Source organism: Rhinatrema bivittatum, chromosome 16, assembly GCF_901001135.1.
Source record: "Rhinatrema bivittatum chromosome 16, aRhiBiv1.1, whole genome shotgun sequence".
Classification (NCBI taxonomy): Eukaryota; Metazoa; Chordata; class Amphibia; order Gymnophiona; family Rhinatrematidae; genus Rhinatrema; species Rhinatrema bivittatum.
The window spans coordinates 32,638,631-32,654,016 of NC_042630.1; the positions used below are offsets into that span (position 1 = coordinate 32,638,631).

The 15,386-nt window shown below is 51.6% G+C and overlaps 1 protein-coding gene across 3 annotated transcripts; it reads right to left on the reverse strand.

The window, feature by feature from the left end:
* Nucleotides 1-6,622: 6,622 nt before the first annotated feature.
* TMEM79 (transmembrane protein 79) lies at nt 6,623-14,673 on the reverse strand. Of its 3 annotated transcripts, none has more exons than XM_029581479.1 (4): nt 14,538-14,673; nt 10,907-11,869; nt 10,200-10,434; nt 6,623-8,339 (listed from the first exon to the last, which is right to left on the reverse strand). In XM_029581479.1, exons 2-4 carry the CDS (start codon nt 11,721-11,723, stop codon nt 8,132-8,134), a joined length of 1,260 nt encoding a protein of 419 aa, XP_029437339.1. In that variant the 5' UTR covers nt 11,724-11,869; nt 14,538-14,673; the 3' UTR covers nt 6,623-8,131. The 3 variants fall into 3 exon arrangements, with proteins under 3 accessions (XP_029437339.1, XP_029437340.1, XP_029437341.1); XM_029581480.1 differs by lacking the exon at nt 14,538-14,673 and adding an exon at nt 14,360-14,507; XM_029581481.1 differs by lacking the exon at nt 14,538-14,673 and adding an exon at nt 13,829-13,851.
* Nucleotides 14,674-15,386: the final 713 nt, after the last annotated feature.

Here is a 15,386-nt window from a genome sequence, read left to right on the forward strand (position 1 = left end):
TTGCCATGTCAGCACAACCTGGGGGCAAGAATCCAAAAAGAGCTTGCCCATACTTTATTCCCACCCGTGCCTTATTTAAATATCCTCTTGGCCACTTCCAGGGCCTAGCGCCGTAGGTTGTAATAAGGAACAATAAAGAGCCCAGCAACAAGACATCTAGACAATGCTTGGTTCCAGACACACCCCCCCCCCCCCCCCAACAGACCCGACTCTTACACAGAACATTCAGCCCCCGCACCGTAAAGGTTCTCCTCCAGGACTGGCTCCGGGAACCCCCCTCCCCCCACAATGCCCCATGCATTGGAAGGAAGCCACCACATGAAGTAGGGAAGAGTCATGGACGTCACGCAACAGCATGTCCTTCTGACTGGTCAAAAGTACAGAGCGGGCACTGGTCACTGTGATGCCGGGACAAAGCAAAAGAAGAGATGCAACGGAAGGCTTCAGCAGCTGTATTACAATGGAGAAATTACTTACCTGATAATTTCGTTTTCCTTAGTGTAGACAGATGGACTCAGGACCAATGGGTACAGTGTACTCCTGATAGCAGTTGGAGACGGATCAGATTTCAATCTGACGTCAGCCCTAGTACATATACCCCTGCAGGAAGTGCAGCTCTTCAGTATTCTCTTCGAAAAGCTATTGTGGATATATGTGTGACTGAACAACTTGATTAACTTTATAACTTGGTTAACTTGATTAATTTGAACTGGTTGAATTGGCTATAGCTGGAGACTGCCAGTGCCCTCAACCGAGAAGCGTCGACCCCCGGTAGGATGGGTGTCCTAGATGAAGGAAAGCATGGCTTACCCTTGAATCACTCGCTCCCGGGGGATGTCCCCCGAGAGTTCCATGAGTAACGGCAGCCATGGGTGGGATGCTGAGTCCATCTGTCTACACTAAGGAAAACAAAATTACCAGGTAAGTAATTTCTTCATTTCCTAGTGTGTAGCAGATGGACTCAGGACCAATGGGATGGATAGAAGCTTCTCCTGAACCAGGTGGGAGGCTGCCTGTGACCCACTTAGTACTGCCCTTGCTAATGCTGTGTCCCGAGCCTGAACATCCAGGCGGTAGAACCTGGAGAAGGTGTGGATGGAGGACCATGTCGCCACCCTGTCACCCGCAGATGTTCAGATGGCGTAGACTTCGAGCCTCTTCCGAATTCTTATGCTCATCTGGCGATGGCAGCGAGATGGTTTGGTTGAGATGGAAGTGAGACACCACTTTGGGGAGGAACGACGGAACTGTGCGTAACTGGATGGTTCCCGGGGTGAGTCTGAGGAACGGCTCCCGGCAGGACAGTGCTTGCAGCTCGGATATACGACGGGCTGAACAGACTGCCAGCAGGAAGGCTGTCTTCAATGTTAATAGTCGGAGAGACAGGCCACGGAGAGGTCTGAAGGAGGTTCCTGCTAAGAAATCTAGGACCAGGTTAAGGTTCCAAAGAGGCACCGGCCACTTTAGGGGTGGTTGGATGTGCTTGACTCCTTTCAGGAAGCGGGAGACATCCGGGTGAGAGGCTATGCTGCCGCTCTCGCTCTTGGTTCCGCAGCATGACAATGCGGCCATCTGTACCTTGATGGATTTGACGGACAATCCCTTCTGTAGTCCGTTCTGTAGGAATTCCAAAATTGCAGGAATTTTGACTGAGTGTGGTATGATGTCGTGGTCCTTGCACCAGGATTCGAATACTCTCCAAATCCTTATGTATGTTAGGGATGTGGAGAACTTACGTGCTCGGAGTAGGGTGTCAATTACTGCCCCGAGTATCCTCTCCTCCTTAGGCGAGCCCTCTCAATGGCCAGACCGTAAGAGAGAATCGAGCTGGATCCTCATCGAGGATCAGTCCCTGTTGGAGCAGGTCTCTGCGTGGAGGTAGCGGCAGGGGGTTCCCTGCCAGCAGTCTTCGCATGTCTGCGTACCATGGTCTTCTTGGCCAGTCCGGGGCCACTAGTACTGGCCCCCTGTGGTGTTCTATCTTGTGGATGAACGCGCCCAATAGCGGCCACGGCAGGGAAGGTATATAAGAGTCTCCTGTGGCCAGGTCTGTACCAGGGCATCGATTCCCTGGGACTGGGGTTCCCGCCTGCAGCTGAAGAAACTGGGTACCTGGGCGTTGGACTGGCTTGCCAGGATGTCCATGGTTGGTGTTCCCCAACGGTTTACTATCAATTGGAATGCTGTGGTTGACAGTTTCCATTGTCCTGGATCTAGATTCTCTCTGCTGAGGTAGTCCGCTGCGACATTGTCTTTCCCGGCAATGTGGACAGCCGAGATCTCTTGAGATTCACTTCCGCCCTTGACAGTAGGGGGTCTATTTCCAGAGACACCTGTTGGCTTCTGGTTTCTCCCTGATGGTTGATGTAGGCCACTGTTGTGGCGTTGTCCGACATTACTCTGACCGCTTTGCCTTGGAGTCTGTGACCGAACCTTAGGCAGGCTAGCCTGACTGCCCGGGCTTCTAGGCGATTGATATTCCATCCCAACTCTTCTTTGTTCCATTGCCCTTGGGCAGTTAGCTCCTGGCAGTGTGCTCCCCATCCTCGTAGGCTGGCATCCATGGTGAGTAGGATCCAGGTTGGGGAGGATAGTCTCGTTCCCTGGCTTCTTGTAGTCATCATCGTAGTTGGGCCCGAACTCTGTCCGGGAGCTGAAGCCGTACGGTGTAGTTCTGGGACAGTGGATTCCATCGTGATAGTAGTGAGCGTTGTAGGGGTCTCATGTGAGCCCGTGCCCATGGGACCACTTCCAGTTTGGATGCCATGAGGCTGAGAGCTTGTAGGTAATCCCATACTGTGGGGCGAAGTTCGCTAAACAGGGTTCGTAACTGGGTCATTAGTTTTGATCTCCTTGTCGGTGTCAGGATGACCTTGTCTTGTTTGGTGTCGAACCGGACTCCCAGGTATTCTAGAGATTGGGAAGGCTGCAGGCAGCTCTTGTTTGTGTTCCCCACCCACCCAAGGCTCTCCAGTAGAGTTTTGACTCTGTTAGTTGCCTGGTGGCTTTCCTCTGAGGATTTCGCTCTGATCAGCCAATCGTCTAGATAAGGGTGCATGCAGATTCCTTCCTTCCTCAGTGTTGCTGCCACCACCACTATGATCTTGGTGAACGACCAGGGTGCAGTGGCTAACCCGAAAGGTAGTGCCCGGAACTGGTAGTGACGGTCCATGATCGAGAAGCATAGAAAACGCTGATGCTCTTGATAGATTGGAATGTGTAGATAGGCTTCCGACAGATCCAGGGAGGTAAGGAACTCTCCCGATTGTATCGCCCTTATTACCGAGCGTAGGGTTTCCATATGGAAGTGAGGAATCTTCAGGTGACGGTTGACTGCCTTGAGGTCCAGGATAGGTCTGAACATTCCTTCCTTCTTGGGAACGATAAAATAGATGGAATAATGGCCAATATTTATTTGTTGTGGAGGCACCGGTATTATAGCCTCTAAGGCTAGTAATCTGGTCAGTGTAGCTTCCACTGCCATTCTCTTGGAAGGGTCGTGGCAGGGGGATTCCACAAACTTGTCCGGAGGGAGGTGATGGAAATCCAGGTAATATCCCTCTCGAATGATGGACAGGACCTACTTGTCCAAAGTTCTCTTGACCCATCTTTGGTAGAATAGGGCCAGTCTGCCCCCTATGGCTTCTTCCTTTGGATGGGTCGGCTGATTTTCATTGTGGGGTGCGGCTGGGTCCTGGGCCCGAGCTGGCTCCCCTTTTATTGTGCTTGTTCCGAAAGGACTGGCTCCGGCCTGTGGGGCGGGCCGCTTGATATGAGCTTCTATATGGGTTGAAGCGCTGTGATCCTCTGCCCCTGGAGGTCTGGGGGAAGGGTTGCTGGTTTCTCTTATTCCTGTCCTCCAGTAGCTGCGGTAGTGGGGACTCACCCCATTTGTTGGCTAGCTTCTCTAGTTTGTTTCTGAACAGGAGTGTTCCTTTGAAAGGCATCCTTGTGAGTCTCGTTTTGGAGGATGCGTCGGCTGACCAGTATCGGAGCCAGATTTGTCTTCTGGCTGCCACGGCGGATGAGACTCCTCTAAGCTGCCGTGTGTACCAGATCTGAAGCGGCGTCCGCGAGGAATGATGCGGCTGGTTCCAGGGCTTCCCCAGGAGTGTTGTTCCTGGTCTGTGCTAAGCAGGCGCGTGTCACCATGGCACAGCAGGCCGCGATCTGTAAAGAAATAGCGGAGACTTCAAAGGACTGTTTAAGGATAGATTCCAGACGTCTGTCTTGAGCATCCTTGAGTGCTGCTCCTCCCTCCACCGGGATAGTAGTGCGCTTCGAGACCGCGCAGACCATGGCATTCACTTTTGGACATGCCAGGAGATCTTTGGCGGCAGGGTCCAGAGGGTACATGGCTGCCAGAGCCCAGGCCCCCTTTGAACGTGGTTTCTGGGGCATCCCATTTCAGGTCAATTAGTTGCTGGATGGCTTGTAATAGTGGGAAATGACGGGAGGTCTGACGGAGTCCCTCCAAAAGTGGGATCAGCTAAGGTTCCCCCGAGGCACTTGTGCCCGGGATGGCAAGCTCTTTTAAGCTGTGCGTGACCAGGTCTGGAAGTTCGTCCTTGGTGAAGAAGCGTCTCATGGTTCGATGGGGTTCTGACCCGGAGGGAGTTCCCCTTCCTCCAGGAGTTCTGACTTCGCATCTGAGATGTCTGTGTCCCCGAAGGTGGGGCTTCTGGGTGGTGGGATCACTTCCCTGGGCATAGAGGGTCCTGGCATGTTGAGGTCTGTGATCGCTTTGGAGGAGGCCCCGGTCGCATGTGGACGAAGGTATGCAGACCTTTGAAGAATTCCACCCAGGAGATAGAAGCTGGGTCTAGACTAGGAGGCACCGTGTCCCTGGGGAGCCCCTTTTGAGGGGGGGGGTTCCTGCTGTGTGATGCTAGGTCCGGCGTACCGCTCGAGAGGCTGGGGTCCGGTACCGGCTGGGGAGGGCCATGAGTTGGGTCCCCTAGGGCCTCTTTGCACTGTATACAGAGTGCGGTGGCCTCCTCATGCTGTGCAGCTCTAATGTGGCATGCTGGGCAAAGGCCCTGAGCTTTGAGCTTATTTTCCGGTGGTGCCATGGCTTGTGAGCGTACAATACAGTTGTGCGCTCTGGTGTGCGTTGAAGATGCATGCGTAGGTTTTAGTGCGCTCGTGCAGAGCAATGCGCGCGCTGTTGTCTGCACGGGTCGAAGTTATGCGCCCAGCACAGTGAGCGCGTGGCTATGCGCTTCGCTTGTGCGCCCAGCACTTGTGTACGCGACGTTGTGCGCACAAGGTATTTGTGCACACAGTTCGACTGTGCACACGGATCGAGACGGCGGACAGGGCCAATATGGTGACTGCGACCACACGAACAATATGGCGACCACCTCAGAGGGTCTCCACATGGCAGGACCCTCAGAACTGACCGGGGTCTAGCCCTGCTAGGGCCGATCAACCCGGTGGCACTGGTCCCGGCTGGCGACCTGTGTGTCTCCTCAAACTTCGGAGACCGGAGACTTTTAAATAGATTTCTACCTTACCTTGTCCCGGCTCTTCCCGGTTTCGTTCCAGGTGGTCTCCAGCTGCGGGGGGAGAGGGAAAAATACCTTCACCGCCGCGCTCGAGGTTGCACCCGCTGCCTCTCAGCCTCACTCGATGTCGGGGGCTAGGTCCCCGCCGAGGGTCGGCCGCCGGCCCGAGGCTCACCTCCGAGGGATTGCAGAAATCACCTCTGGAATCTCGACTGGGGGAGGGACCCAACGGGTGTCACTGCAGGAGAGCGGGGCTCGTCTGTAGAGGTAAGATTTTTTCTTAATTTGGATTTCTTTGGTAAAATTTACTCTAATGCTGTGCTAGCTTGCATAGAGTCCTGAACTACTATGGAGATGGAGAAATACTGAAGAGCTACACTTCCTGCAGGGGTATATGTACTAGGACTGACGTCAGATTGAAATCTGTCTCAGTCTCCAACTGCTATCAGGAGCACACTATACCCATTGGTCCTGAGTCCATCTGCTACACGCTAGGAAAGCCCCCTTCCCCCAGCACCGCTGGAACGGGCTAGCATTGGGGTGGAAGTTCAGGAGCAAAGGTTGGCAAAGCCTGACCAGAAAAAAAACAAAACAAAAAAAGCTTTCATGGCCCTCATTTTGCGATGCGCTGTTGCGTTTTAAATGTCAGCGTTTTAGCCTCACATTAAAACGGGGCAGTCTGAAAAAGCTAAACCATGGAAGGGCACCCTCTGGCCTATACATCGCTAAAGAAGGGGTGAATTTCATTGAAGAAAGGAGTAGAATATCTTGTGCACCCGATGAAGATATGCGAGCAGCTCTTGATTTTTATGGGATGAAGTTTTTAGAATGAATGAATGAGGTGTGATTGTGGTGTGTGTGCTTATCGGGGTGATGGGTGATTACATGTCCATTTTTTGTACTTGTGTAAAATTGTAAGGGGTTGATCACATTGACAGATCCACTCTAGTTGAGATTTGTATGCATTATAAATGTTGGACAATGTGGTTGTAACAAATTCTGTGACAGTGATTAAGGTATGAAATGTAATATATTAATGACAATATTTTTGTAATAAATGTGGGTTTTTTTGTAGAGGGAGGACATGCAATAATCAATACATGTTTTATAAAATATGTGAGTTGTGTGTATAAAAATTAAAAATATTGAATATACAATGTGGGATATAATTAGTGTTGTAGATTCATAGGGTTTATGTTTTTATGATTCCCAGTGTGATGATTTACTATACTAGCTAGTGCCATTCCCTTCAAGGATCATAAGCCCAATTGTGTTTATTGAAAATGGAGAATTCCCCCCCCCCGTCTACTTATTGAGCCTATCACCGAACAGCTTGCAGGGGACTGTGCTAGGACCCAGCCAAGGACTAGGGCATAAACATTCCCCAAGCCAAGTTTCTGCCAAAGCTGCAACAAAAGCCCTCTTTTTATAAGATATTTGCACAGCAGTAAGTACCGATGTACCTGCCCCTAAGAGCAGAGGGAGGTTAGGGGATTGGCTCAGGGTCACAGAACAAATGCAGCCTCTGGGTTCCTGGCTCCCCACTGCCAGCTGTATTATAAATAATAACAGTTTGCCAGCTCCTGCTTTGGTAAAGAGGCACGTTACATTATGAGGTTCATAGACTAGACGCCCTTGCCGGACCAGCACGTAGGGAGGTTGTTTTAAGCCTCTGCTGCCCTATAGGGGTTTGTGAAACCAGAGGAATAGTGGACAGAGAGCAGCTGCCCTTGGGTGGATGCCCCACCCTTACAGGGAGTATTTCTGGCAGTAGCGGACCATGGAAACCGGGCTGGCCTGGTGGAACAGGAAGAACGAGACATAGCTTAGGCTGAAGAGGCCCAGCCATGGAATGCATTTTTAAGTGCCCCTTTTGTTACATAACCGTGGCTGGGCTTCTTCCAGCAGAGTCAGGTTAGAGGGCCCAGGCTGTCGCTCCTGCACTCCAGGTAGGGCGAGAGCATGGAGAATGGGTTTGCCCCTGCTGCAGTAAAACCAGCACTGGGTCAGTTTTATTTCTCTCTTTATTGGGGGGGGGGGGGGGGGACGGGGGGACGGACATAGACCAGTGAGGCAGGGGATCCAGTCAGTTTACAGAAACACAGAGAAGGAGTGGGAGAGACAGCACTGAGGGCTTCCTTATCCCGCAGTGGCAACATCAGCCATACCATCCCATACAGAAGATGTGGCTGAGAGATTAGAGGCACAGGCAAAAAGAGGTCAGGACCTGCCATAGGAGATTAAACCTACTTTTCATGCCCCACGCCGGGCATGGAAGGAACTTTCCTATCCTCTCCCACCCCCCCAGGAGGACCAACACCCTCCACCCCCTTCCAGCCTGTGCCCAGCCACAAAAAGAGCACTGCAGAGGCTCAGCTTATACATAGCAGGGTCTCGGAGAGGAAACGTCTGGTGCCACGCCAGAGCCAGAAGGAAAAAAAAAAACACAATAGAGAGAAGGGATGGATCCAAAGAAACAGTGAGGCGGTTACAATAAATAAAGCAGAAAAAGTAAGGCATTTTACAAACACATACTTATCTCTTATTATATACAAAAAACAATATTACTCAGTTATAAATGAACAGAGCTTGCTTGCTGTCAATGTCCTACATGCCGCCGCTCCTCAACCCCACATCCTGAGCTTGGGGGCTGCGTCCGAGCTCTCCTCCTTGGAGGCGGCGCCACCCTCCACGGCGAACATCTTGTCCGGCTCCACCACGAAGATGAAATACAAGTTACACACTAGCATGGCAAGGAGGGGCAGGAAGGTCAGCCCGTAGCCGAAACCCCGGAAGGCTCTGCCCACGGCAAAGGATAACCAGTAAATCAGCCTGAAAGAGGAAGAAAAAAGAAAGACAGACATAACACAAGTCCTGGAAGAGGGAGTGAACGGCTGGTTTCCCCCTTCCTTAAGTGATCTCACAGGATACGTACAACCAATGATCGACCCAGTAAGTGGCAGGCGCCATTATCCCGCTAGCGAAAAAGGGCCAGGGATCCATAGGCAGGTGTGAACCGTGCAACCGAAGCAGGGCCCCTGGCTGGAAGAGCCCCCCCCCTCGCACAGGAGTAAAGATGAGCCCTATGCACCGTAGGGTAGGGCCAGCAGAAGCAGGAGGAGAGAGCCAGGAGGGCCACCCATCTCCCCCCTTTCCTGCCTACACTGACCCTTCTCCCACAGCTTGGTGAGGTTTGTGGTCACCACAGTGGCAAGCAGCCCACCAGCGCAGGGCCTGACGGCAAGGCTCGTTATCACACCAGCCCCCCCACCACCGAAAAGATAGCCATGAAAGCGGGACCGGCTCATCTGGTCTCCGCCGACCTTCAGCTTTACTGGCAAGCCTACGCTCCCACACCCAACCTTCCCAGCCAGATGAGTAGCTTTCAGTCTGCCTCATGTCTGGGACACCTGCTTCGAAAGAAATGATTATAAAAGCCAGCCTACGCCTGACCAAGGGTTACACAATCACCCTCGAAGGCTCCTGTGTGCCCAAACATACAGTAGCCTTGTGTAAGCAACTCCTCACTCTCAGCTTGATCTAGGTGTAACCATCACACCGCTGCCAACTCACGCTGCAAATAATGCAGCCAGGCTTCACCATAACATTTCTAACACACACAGTCACGCTGGGCAGAGGAGAGATTACGGACACTCAAGGATCAGTAACAACTTTTATTATTTGCACCAAGAAATGCATCAGTCACACGGTAGCGCAAGCAACAGAAACCAAAACCATGGAATCTGCTTTCCTCAGCCGCTATGTCCCTCTACACCAATGGCGTGAGCTTCCTCCTGGCTATAGGTTCAGAAAAACCTCCCCCTCCTCTACTGTACATGGACAGGACAGGACAACCCTTTTAGCCTCCTCTGCAGAGAGAGGTCTGGTCTCCATGCACAGCTGGTGCTATGGTAAAGTTCAGGTCATTCAGGCGTGCTATGGTCCTCGGGCCCTCCCAGAACAGGCTGGGTTTTCTAGGTTACCGCACTATGGGGGGGGGGGGGGGGGGGGAGTGAACCCACTGAAGACACGTGGGTGACTGAAAAAGCAGACCTGTTCGAGGGGGGGCCCATAAGGATTGAAGGCGAGAATCTCCTCTTTCAGTCCTGGCAAGAACGTATGTCACGGAGTTCTAGACAGGTGAGCTGGCAGCATAAACCCGGGCACCATCCAGAGACCCTTCAAGTTATTTTACCAGTGGGAGAAAGGAACAGGAATTTCTCTGCGGAGGTTTCAGCATGTCCCGTGCCCCACCAACGCATAGATGACCCCTGCCCATTCTCAAAAAGACAGCTTGGGGGAAGGAACCTGTTTCACCATAGGCTGCAGTCACAAACTAAACTTGTTCGCAGGCAAGACAAGAGACAAATGCATCCTGCGATTATTCATGGTGGATAGCTGGAAATCCAGACTTGTCCGCAGCCTGCCTGCCCCAGCCAGCCAACGGCCCATGCCATGAGAGACACGGGCTCGAGATAGAGCACCATCACCGGCTGGTTTAAAGGAGACAGAGGATGCCCACCTTTTCCCGTGGATCGGTTCCCCAGGTGATGCTCAAGGGCAATTAAAAAGGGACTGGAGCCGTACAGGGATCAAGATGAGCCCCGTGCAAGGCGATCCAGTCTCTCTAATCTCCAAGCTTCACAGCTGCCACACTCAGCCCCCTAATGCAAGCGGGAGGGCACAACTTACCGGGAGAGGGCAAAAAACCCGGTCAGCAACGGGATGAGCTTCAGGGTCTCCTGAGGAAGGTACGTGGCCAGCACCGCCATGTTGAAGAAGTAGAGGACGAACAGCTGGATGGACTGGGTGACGTAGTGGCGGTGGAGTTCCACCTCCCTCTCCCGCCCGAAGCTCTCCCCGTGGTGGTGGTGGAACGGATCGGTGGAGGAGAAGCAGAGGCAGGAAGCTCCGTAGATGATCAGACCTGGCAGGAGGAAGGAAAGCCCTCAAATGAAAAAACAGACACAGGCGGCCAAAGGCGGTTAAACTTGGGCATCGGATCTGTGGCTCAAAGCCACGGAGGAGGGCCCAGAGGGAGGGTCACAGCCGACACTGACTGGGGGGGGGGGGGGGAGCTCTTTAGCAAAAGCAATAAAATAATAAATAAAAGGTGAGGGGAGGGGGGAGAAGATTGTTAGCTTTTTACTAAGATCCCTCAATAAAACAAACAGGGCTTGGCCCGCAGTCATCCCTGAACCTTCAACTCACCCCTCCGACTCGTCTCTCAGACTTTAAAAAGCAAAATGCCACAACCACTCAAGCAATCTCTCCTCCATCCTCAATATCTGCTGATTAGACTGTATGACCCATGGAGCAGGAACTCTCTCTCCTGTCTGCGTCTGTCTTGTAGCACCACACGAATATTTTAAAAAAAAGTAGTGGTAGCAATAGCTCACCTATAACAATGGGGAATGTGGCGAAGACCCCACAGCGCAGGGTGTATACCAGCCGGGTGCTCATGCCTGGCATCAGTGGGACGTCGAAAGGCAAGAACACATAGGCACCGTACAGTAAGCAGGGGAAGACCACGGCAGCCCCCAGGAAGGAGGCCACGGCCTTCAGGCTCCCGGAGGCACAGTTCTTGCAGCCACAGCAGCCGAGCCCCGGGGGGACTTCGCCTTCCTCAGGCCACGCCATCCTCGTGGCCTGGCAGGCATGGTGCTCGTGCTGGCAGGCGCCGGGGCCGTCCTGGGAGAGGAAGGCCTGTTTCTCAGGGTCGCGACTCTCCGTGCCGCATGCCTCCAGCTCGTAGGCCTCTGCTGCTTTCTTGTCCTTCCTCCCGCCATCCAGGTTCCACAGGTTCTGAGCAAGAACCTGGCTGCCAACGGCGACTTGGACGTGGGGGACGAACACTTGCTTGGCGACGTCGGGCATCTGGTTGTCTTCTTCATCCCATTGGGTGCCAATGACTTGGCTCACATCGCCTTCTGGAAGAAGTCTGTCAGACAAATTGGAAACAGGATAAAAGTCCCTGCCGTTTCCCAGCAAACTTGGCCTTCTCGCCAATTCGGGTGGCTCATTGCCAAAAGCGGTGGTGGCCAGCTTTGCATCATCACTCAGGACAGCATCCTCCGCTTTGTCCCACGGTAGGGTCTGGTCTTCGCAGTCGGCTTGGTCTTCCTGCTGGACTTTCTCCTCTTGAAGGTCACTGAAGTTGACAGTCTTGGCTTGCGTGGGACTCAGAGGGGACTTCTCAGTGGGCAGAGCAGCCATGGTGGGGGCGTGAAGACCCTGAAAGTCGTTTTTTCGTGGCTCGTTGAGTAAGTTCGGGTTTCCCCTGGTGGAGGCAGCTGGCGGGGCTCTAGCACGGTGGGGCTTTGAGCATTCTGACCACTGGGACGGTCACTGCCTTTTTCAGCCTAAGGCCAGAAAGGGAGAGAAAATAGGGAGTGAGTGGAAACTAGAAGGCAATACCCAATAGCAGCATTCTACGAGCTGAGTCATCAGGAGTGTAGGAAGATCAGATTTGTTTGCCTTTCGTATACAAGTTTCAGTAGGGAAATGACAGGGAAAAAAGTGCTTCCTGGAGAAGAAACCCTTAAGCAGGGAGGGTTGCATTAGGCATGCACCAATTCTATTTTCAAAACCTGCATATAAACATTCACACTTGTATGTATAGAATTGGACTTGGAACCTGCTTATATTGGTGCCGGGAACCTTCATTCACATCTGCCTGGTGGAGGGGGGGGGGGTGGGTTCCCTTCTTATTTTAAATCTCCTCCCAGTGTACCTCATCTAGTTGTGGCTGCGACAGTCTTCCATCGGGGTCCGCAGGACTACAGTTCCCTTCCGAGCGTGGGCCCAAAATTCAAGCCACTAGATAATCACCATTGTGCAACGAGCAAGAACTCCCTGCCTGCAGGTGGCATGAGCCCCATCCCTGCGGCATCCCCAGCTCTGGCTGAGCCAGGAAACGGAAAGAACCAACCCAGGATTCGTGGCAACAGGCAACATTGCTGCTGGGCCAACAAAGCAACACGGGGGGAGGGTGGACGACGGGAGAATTATCTTAACAGCAATGGATGTATTTAAACAGCCAGCGATTCCACAAATTCCCACACAAGGATGTTCCAGGGACCCCATCAGGAGGGGTTGCGGGTCGAGGACTAGAGATTGTCTTCTGCTACTCCTGCTCACCATGACTTGGATTGGCCACTGTTGGAGACAGGATAGTAGGCTCCATGGACCCTTTGTCTGACCCAGAATGGCATCTAATACGTTATCATGTCACTTCCTTGAGCATCAGCTACCCACAGACTAGAAGCTTTTTTTTTTTTTTTGGGGGGGGGGGGGGGGGAAGAGAAGGGATTCATTGAAGCTGTATGCATCTTGGCTTACGGTACCCTGGTTTAGGGATGCCCTATGAATTCACAAAATACATGAGATGGGGTAGGACACCCCATCTGTTCAACCAAGGGGGGTGCCCTCCCCATCTACAAGATCCCCATTAGCAGATCCAGGCCCCAGAACCCACCACTTCCAAGGCACAATCAGACCTGACCAGCCCCCTACCCCCTCGAGCACTGGGGCCAGCCCCTCTTCTGCAAAATATTTAAGCAAAGGTTTTCTCAAGAATTCCATATATAGCAGAGAGAAGGGGGGGTGGGGGGGGAGGGGAAATAGCTGCGATTTTGTATTATGGCAGCTGCTAATTGTTATAAGTAATGCTTTGTAACTCTGGTCTTCTGACACCGTAATCCATCTGCCAAAAAAAAAAAAGTGTAAAAAAAGAAAATCAAAGGCTTTGGTGATCATCTCAGTACTTTGATCAAGAGCCCAGAATCAATTATAAACGAATTAAAAAAAAGTGGTCCCTATTGTATCCAGGATGTCCCAGACAGAGATTTCACCATAGCTTGTCACCTTCAAAAATCCATTCCCTCTACAGACAGCGGTCTGTGGGAGGCTCTCAGAGGGCAGAACCTGGTACAGAGGGGATTTTTCCTGTAAGCCTGTGGAGGAAATGCTCTCCTTGTTAAATCGTTGATTATGTTCTACCCCTTGTTACATGTAAATCGATTTGATTTGAATTTATTCATGAAGGTCGGTATAGAAAAGTGTTAAATAAATAAATAAATAGACAGGTGGTACACAGGCACCCCATGAAATACGGACATACTAAGATAGTCCAACTCCTGGAAGCTGAGTATCCTCTTGGAAGAGTTGAGACTCTCTGGAAGAGAGAGGAATATTTGCCCTTCCAAAAGCAGAAAGAATTAATTGGCTTAAATACAAATCTGATCTTCCAGGGGGGGTAACACTGAAAGCATAATAAACTTATTTCAGGTTTAAAAAAAAGTGACAAAAAACAAACAAACCTTTAGTACATTTGACCATAAGAACTTTAGTTTGATTAAAAAGTAACCCCACCCCCCAAAAAAAGTTTGTTTTTTCAAAAACCCTAGTTCTCTTCAGCCCCTCCTCCGTATCTCCCACCCCTGCCTCCACATTGTTAGTCGCCGGGTCTCCCTCCCTTGCCTTAAATAGTCCCCTCCCCCAAGCTTGAATTTTGATGTTTGCCCCTGGGTCTCCCTCCTTTACTCCCCCAAGCTTGAATTTTGATGTTTGCCCCTTCTCCCAGAAGTTCCCTCTTGATCCTGCCTGGTGATCGCCCGCTCAGGAGGCAGAGAAGGGCTCGAGCTTGAGAGAGGGGGCTCTTTGCCAGCTGGGCTGCCCGTCCCTCCACCCAAGGGCCAGCAATCAGGCCCTCCTCCTGCCGCAGAGCCTGGCCCAACCCGTCTTTCATGGGGAGGGGGGGGGAATAAAGTGTTGGCCCTCTTATGGCCACCTATCTAAGCAGGCTAAGAAAATAAAGGGATTACTTCCAGGACCCGAAGGGTGAAACCCACCGAGCAGAGCGGAACCTCAGCCACAAGGAACCATCAACAGGGAAGTAGAGGCTGGAGGCTGGAGCCAGATCCCCCCCCGAGCTATATTAGAAAAAGTTATTCGGAAAACGAAGATGCAGAGAGATCGTAAGGGACTTCCACGCTGCTCCTCTGTGTGGGTTTGCCGAGGATCCCTTACCTTCCCTGCTCCTTCTCTTTCTCTGCACCCAGGCTCGCTTGCTCCCTTCCCGTTCACCTGCATTAGGAACCTGTCCGGACCAGACCAGGTGTGGCTCCACTTAAAGGCGCAGGGCGCGCCCCCTTTCGGTCGGCCCACAGCGGCTGCTCTTTAAGGAGAGAGCTCCCGGGCTGAACGAGGAGAGACTGGTTACCCTCCAGTATTATTTGGCTTTGCCTTTGATCTCACTGTCCTCGATGTTTATTTGTTTGAAGAAATAGTTAGATCTGATCATTTTTTAGCAGGTGTTGCCCGCTGGTTTGTTTTCTTTTGCTGCTGTTATATTTTTATGTGGGTTATGTTTTCTGCTTTCTTAATGTTGGCTTCGTAAATTGCAGGTGTCTTTTTAGCTTTCGGCAAAGTGATTAACAAATTGAAAATAAATAAGTGCAGTAAAATGTGTGGGAGTTTTGCAGACGGATTCTACTGGGTGATCCCTTGAGTTCTGCAAATAAAATACTACCCCCTGGTTTAACAAACCCCTTAAAAAAGAATAAACAGTTTGGGAGGTTTTCCCCTTCCCTCAGTGATGGGTATCATCCTCTTTGGAATAAATTAATCCACATGGGGGATAGACAGTATCTGCTTGCCTAATTCATTGCTGTTTATGATCTCAAACATGCCTCAGCTCCTTTGAAACAATACCTGCATCACACTATTCCCTCAAATACCTGAATGGACAAATCTCATTTATTCTGTTGGAGTTGGAGTATTTTAATTAGGAAACAATGTAATGTCCATGTTGGTACCTAAGTAATCTGAGGAAAGGGGGATGCCTTCCATGTTTGTGAGTTTACTGATTCTGATATC

Coding starts and splice junctions, on each gene's coding strand:
- TMEM79 (XM_029581479.1), bottom strand. CDS start 11,723: ATGGCTGCTCTGCCCACTGAGAAGTCCCCTCTGAGTCCCACGCAAGCC. Junction 10,435..10,906: donor CACATTCCCCATTGTTATAG/GTGAGCTATTGC, acceptor TCCTCCTGCCAG/GTCTGATCATCTACGGAGCT. Junction 8,340..10,199: donor GGGTTTTTTGCCCTCTCCCG/GTAAGTTGTGCC, acceptor TTCCTCTTTCAG/GCTGATTTACTGGTTATCCT.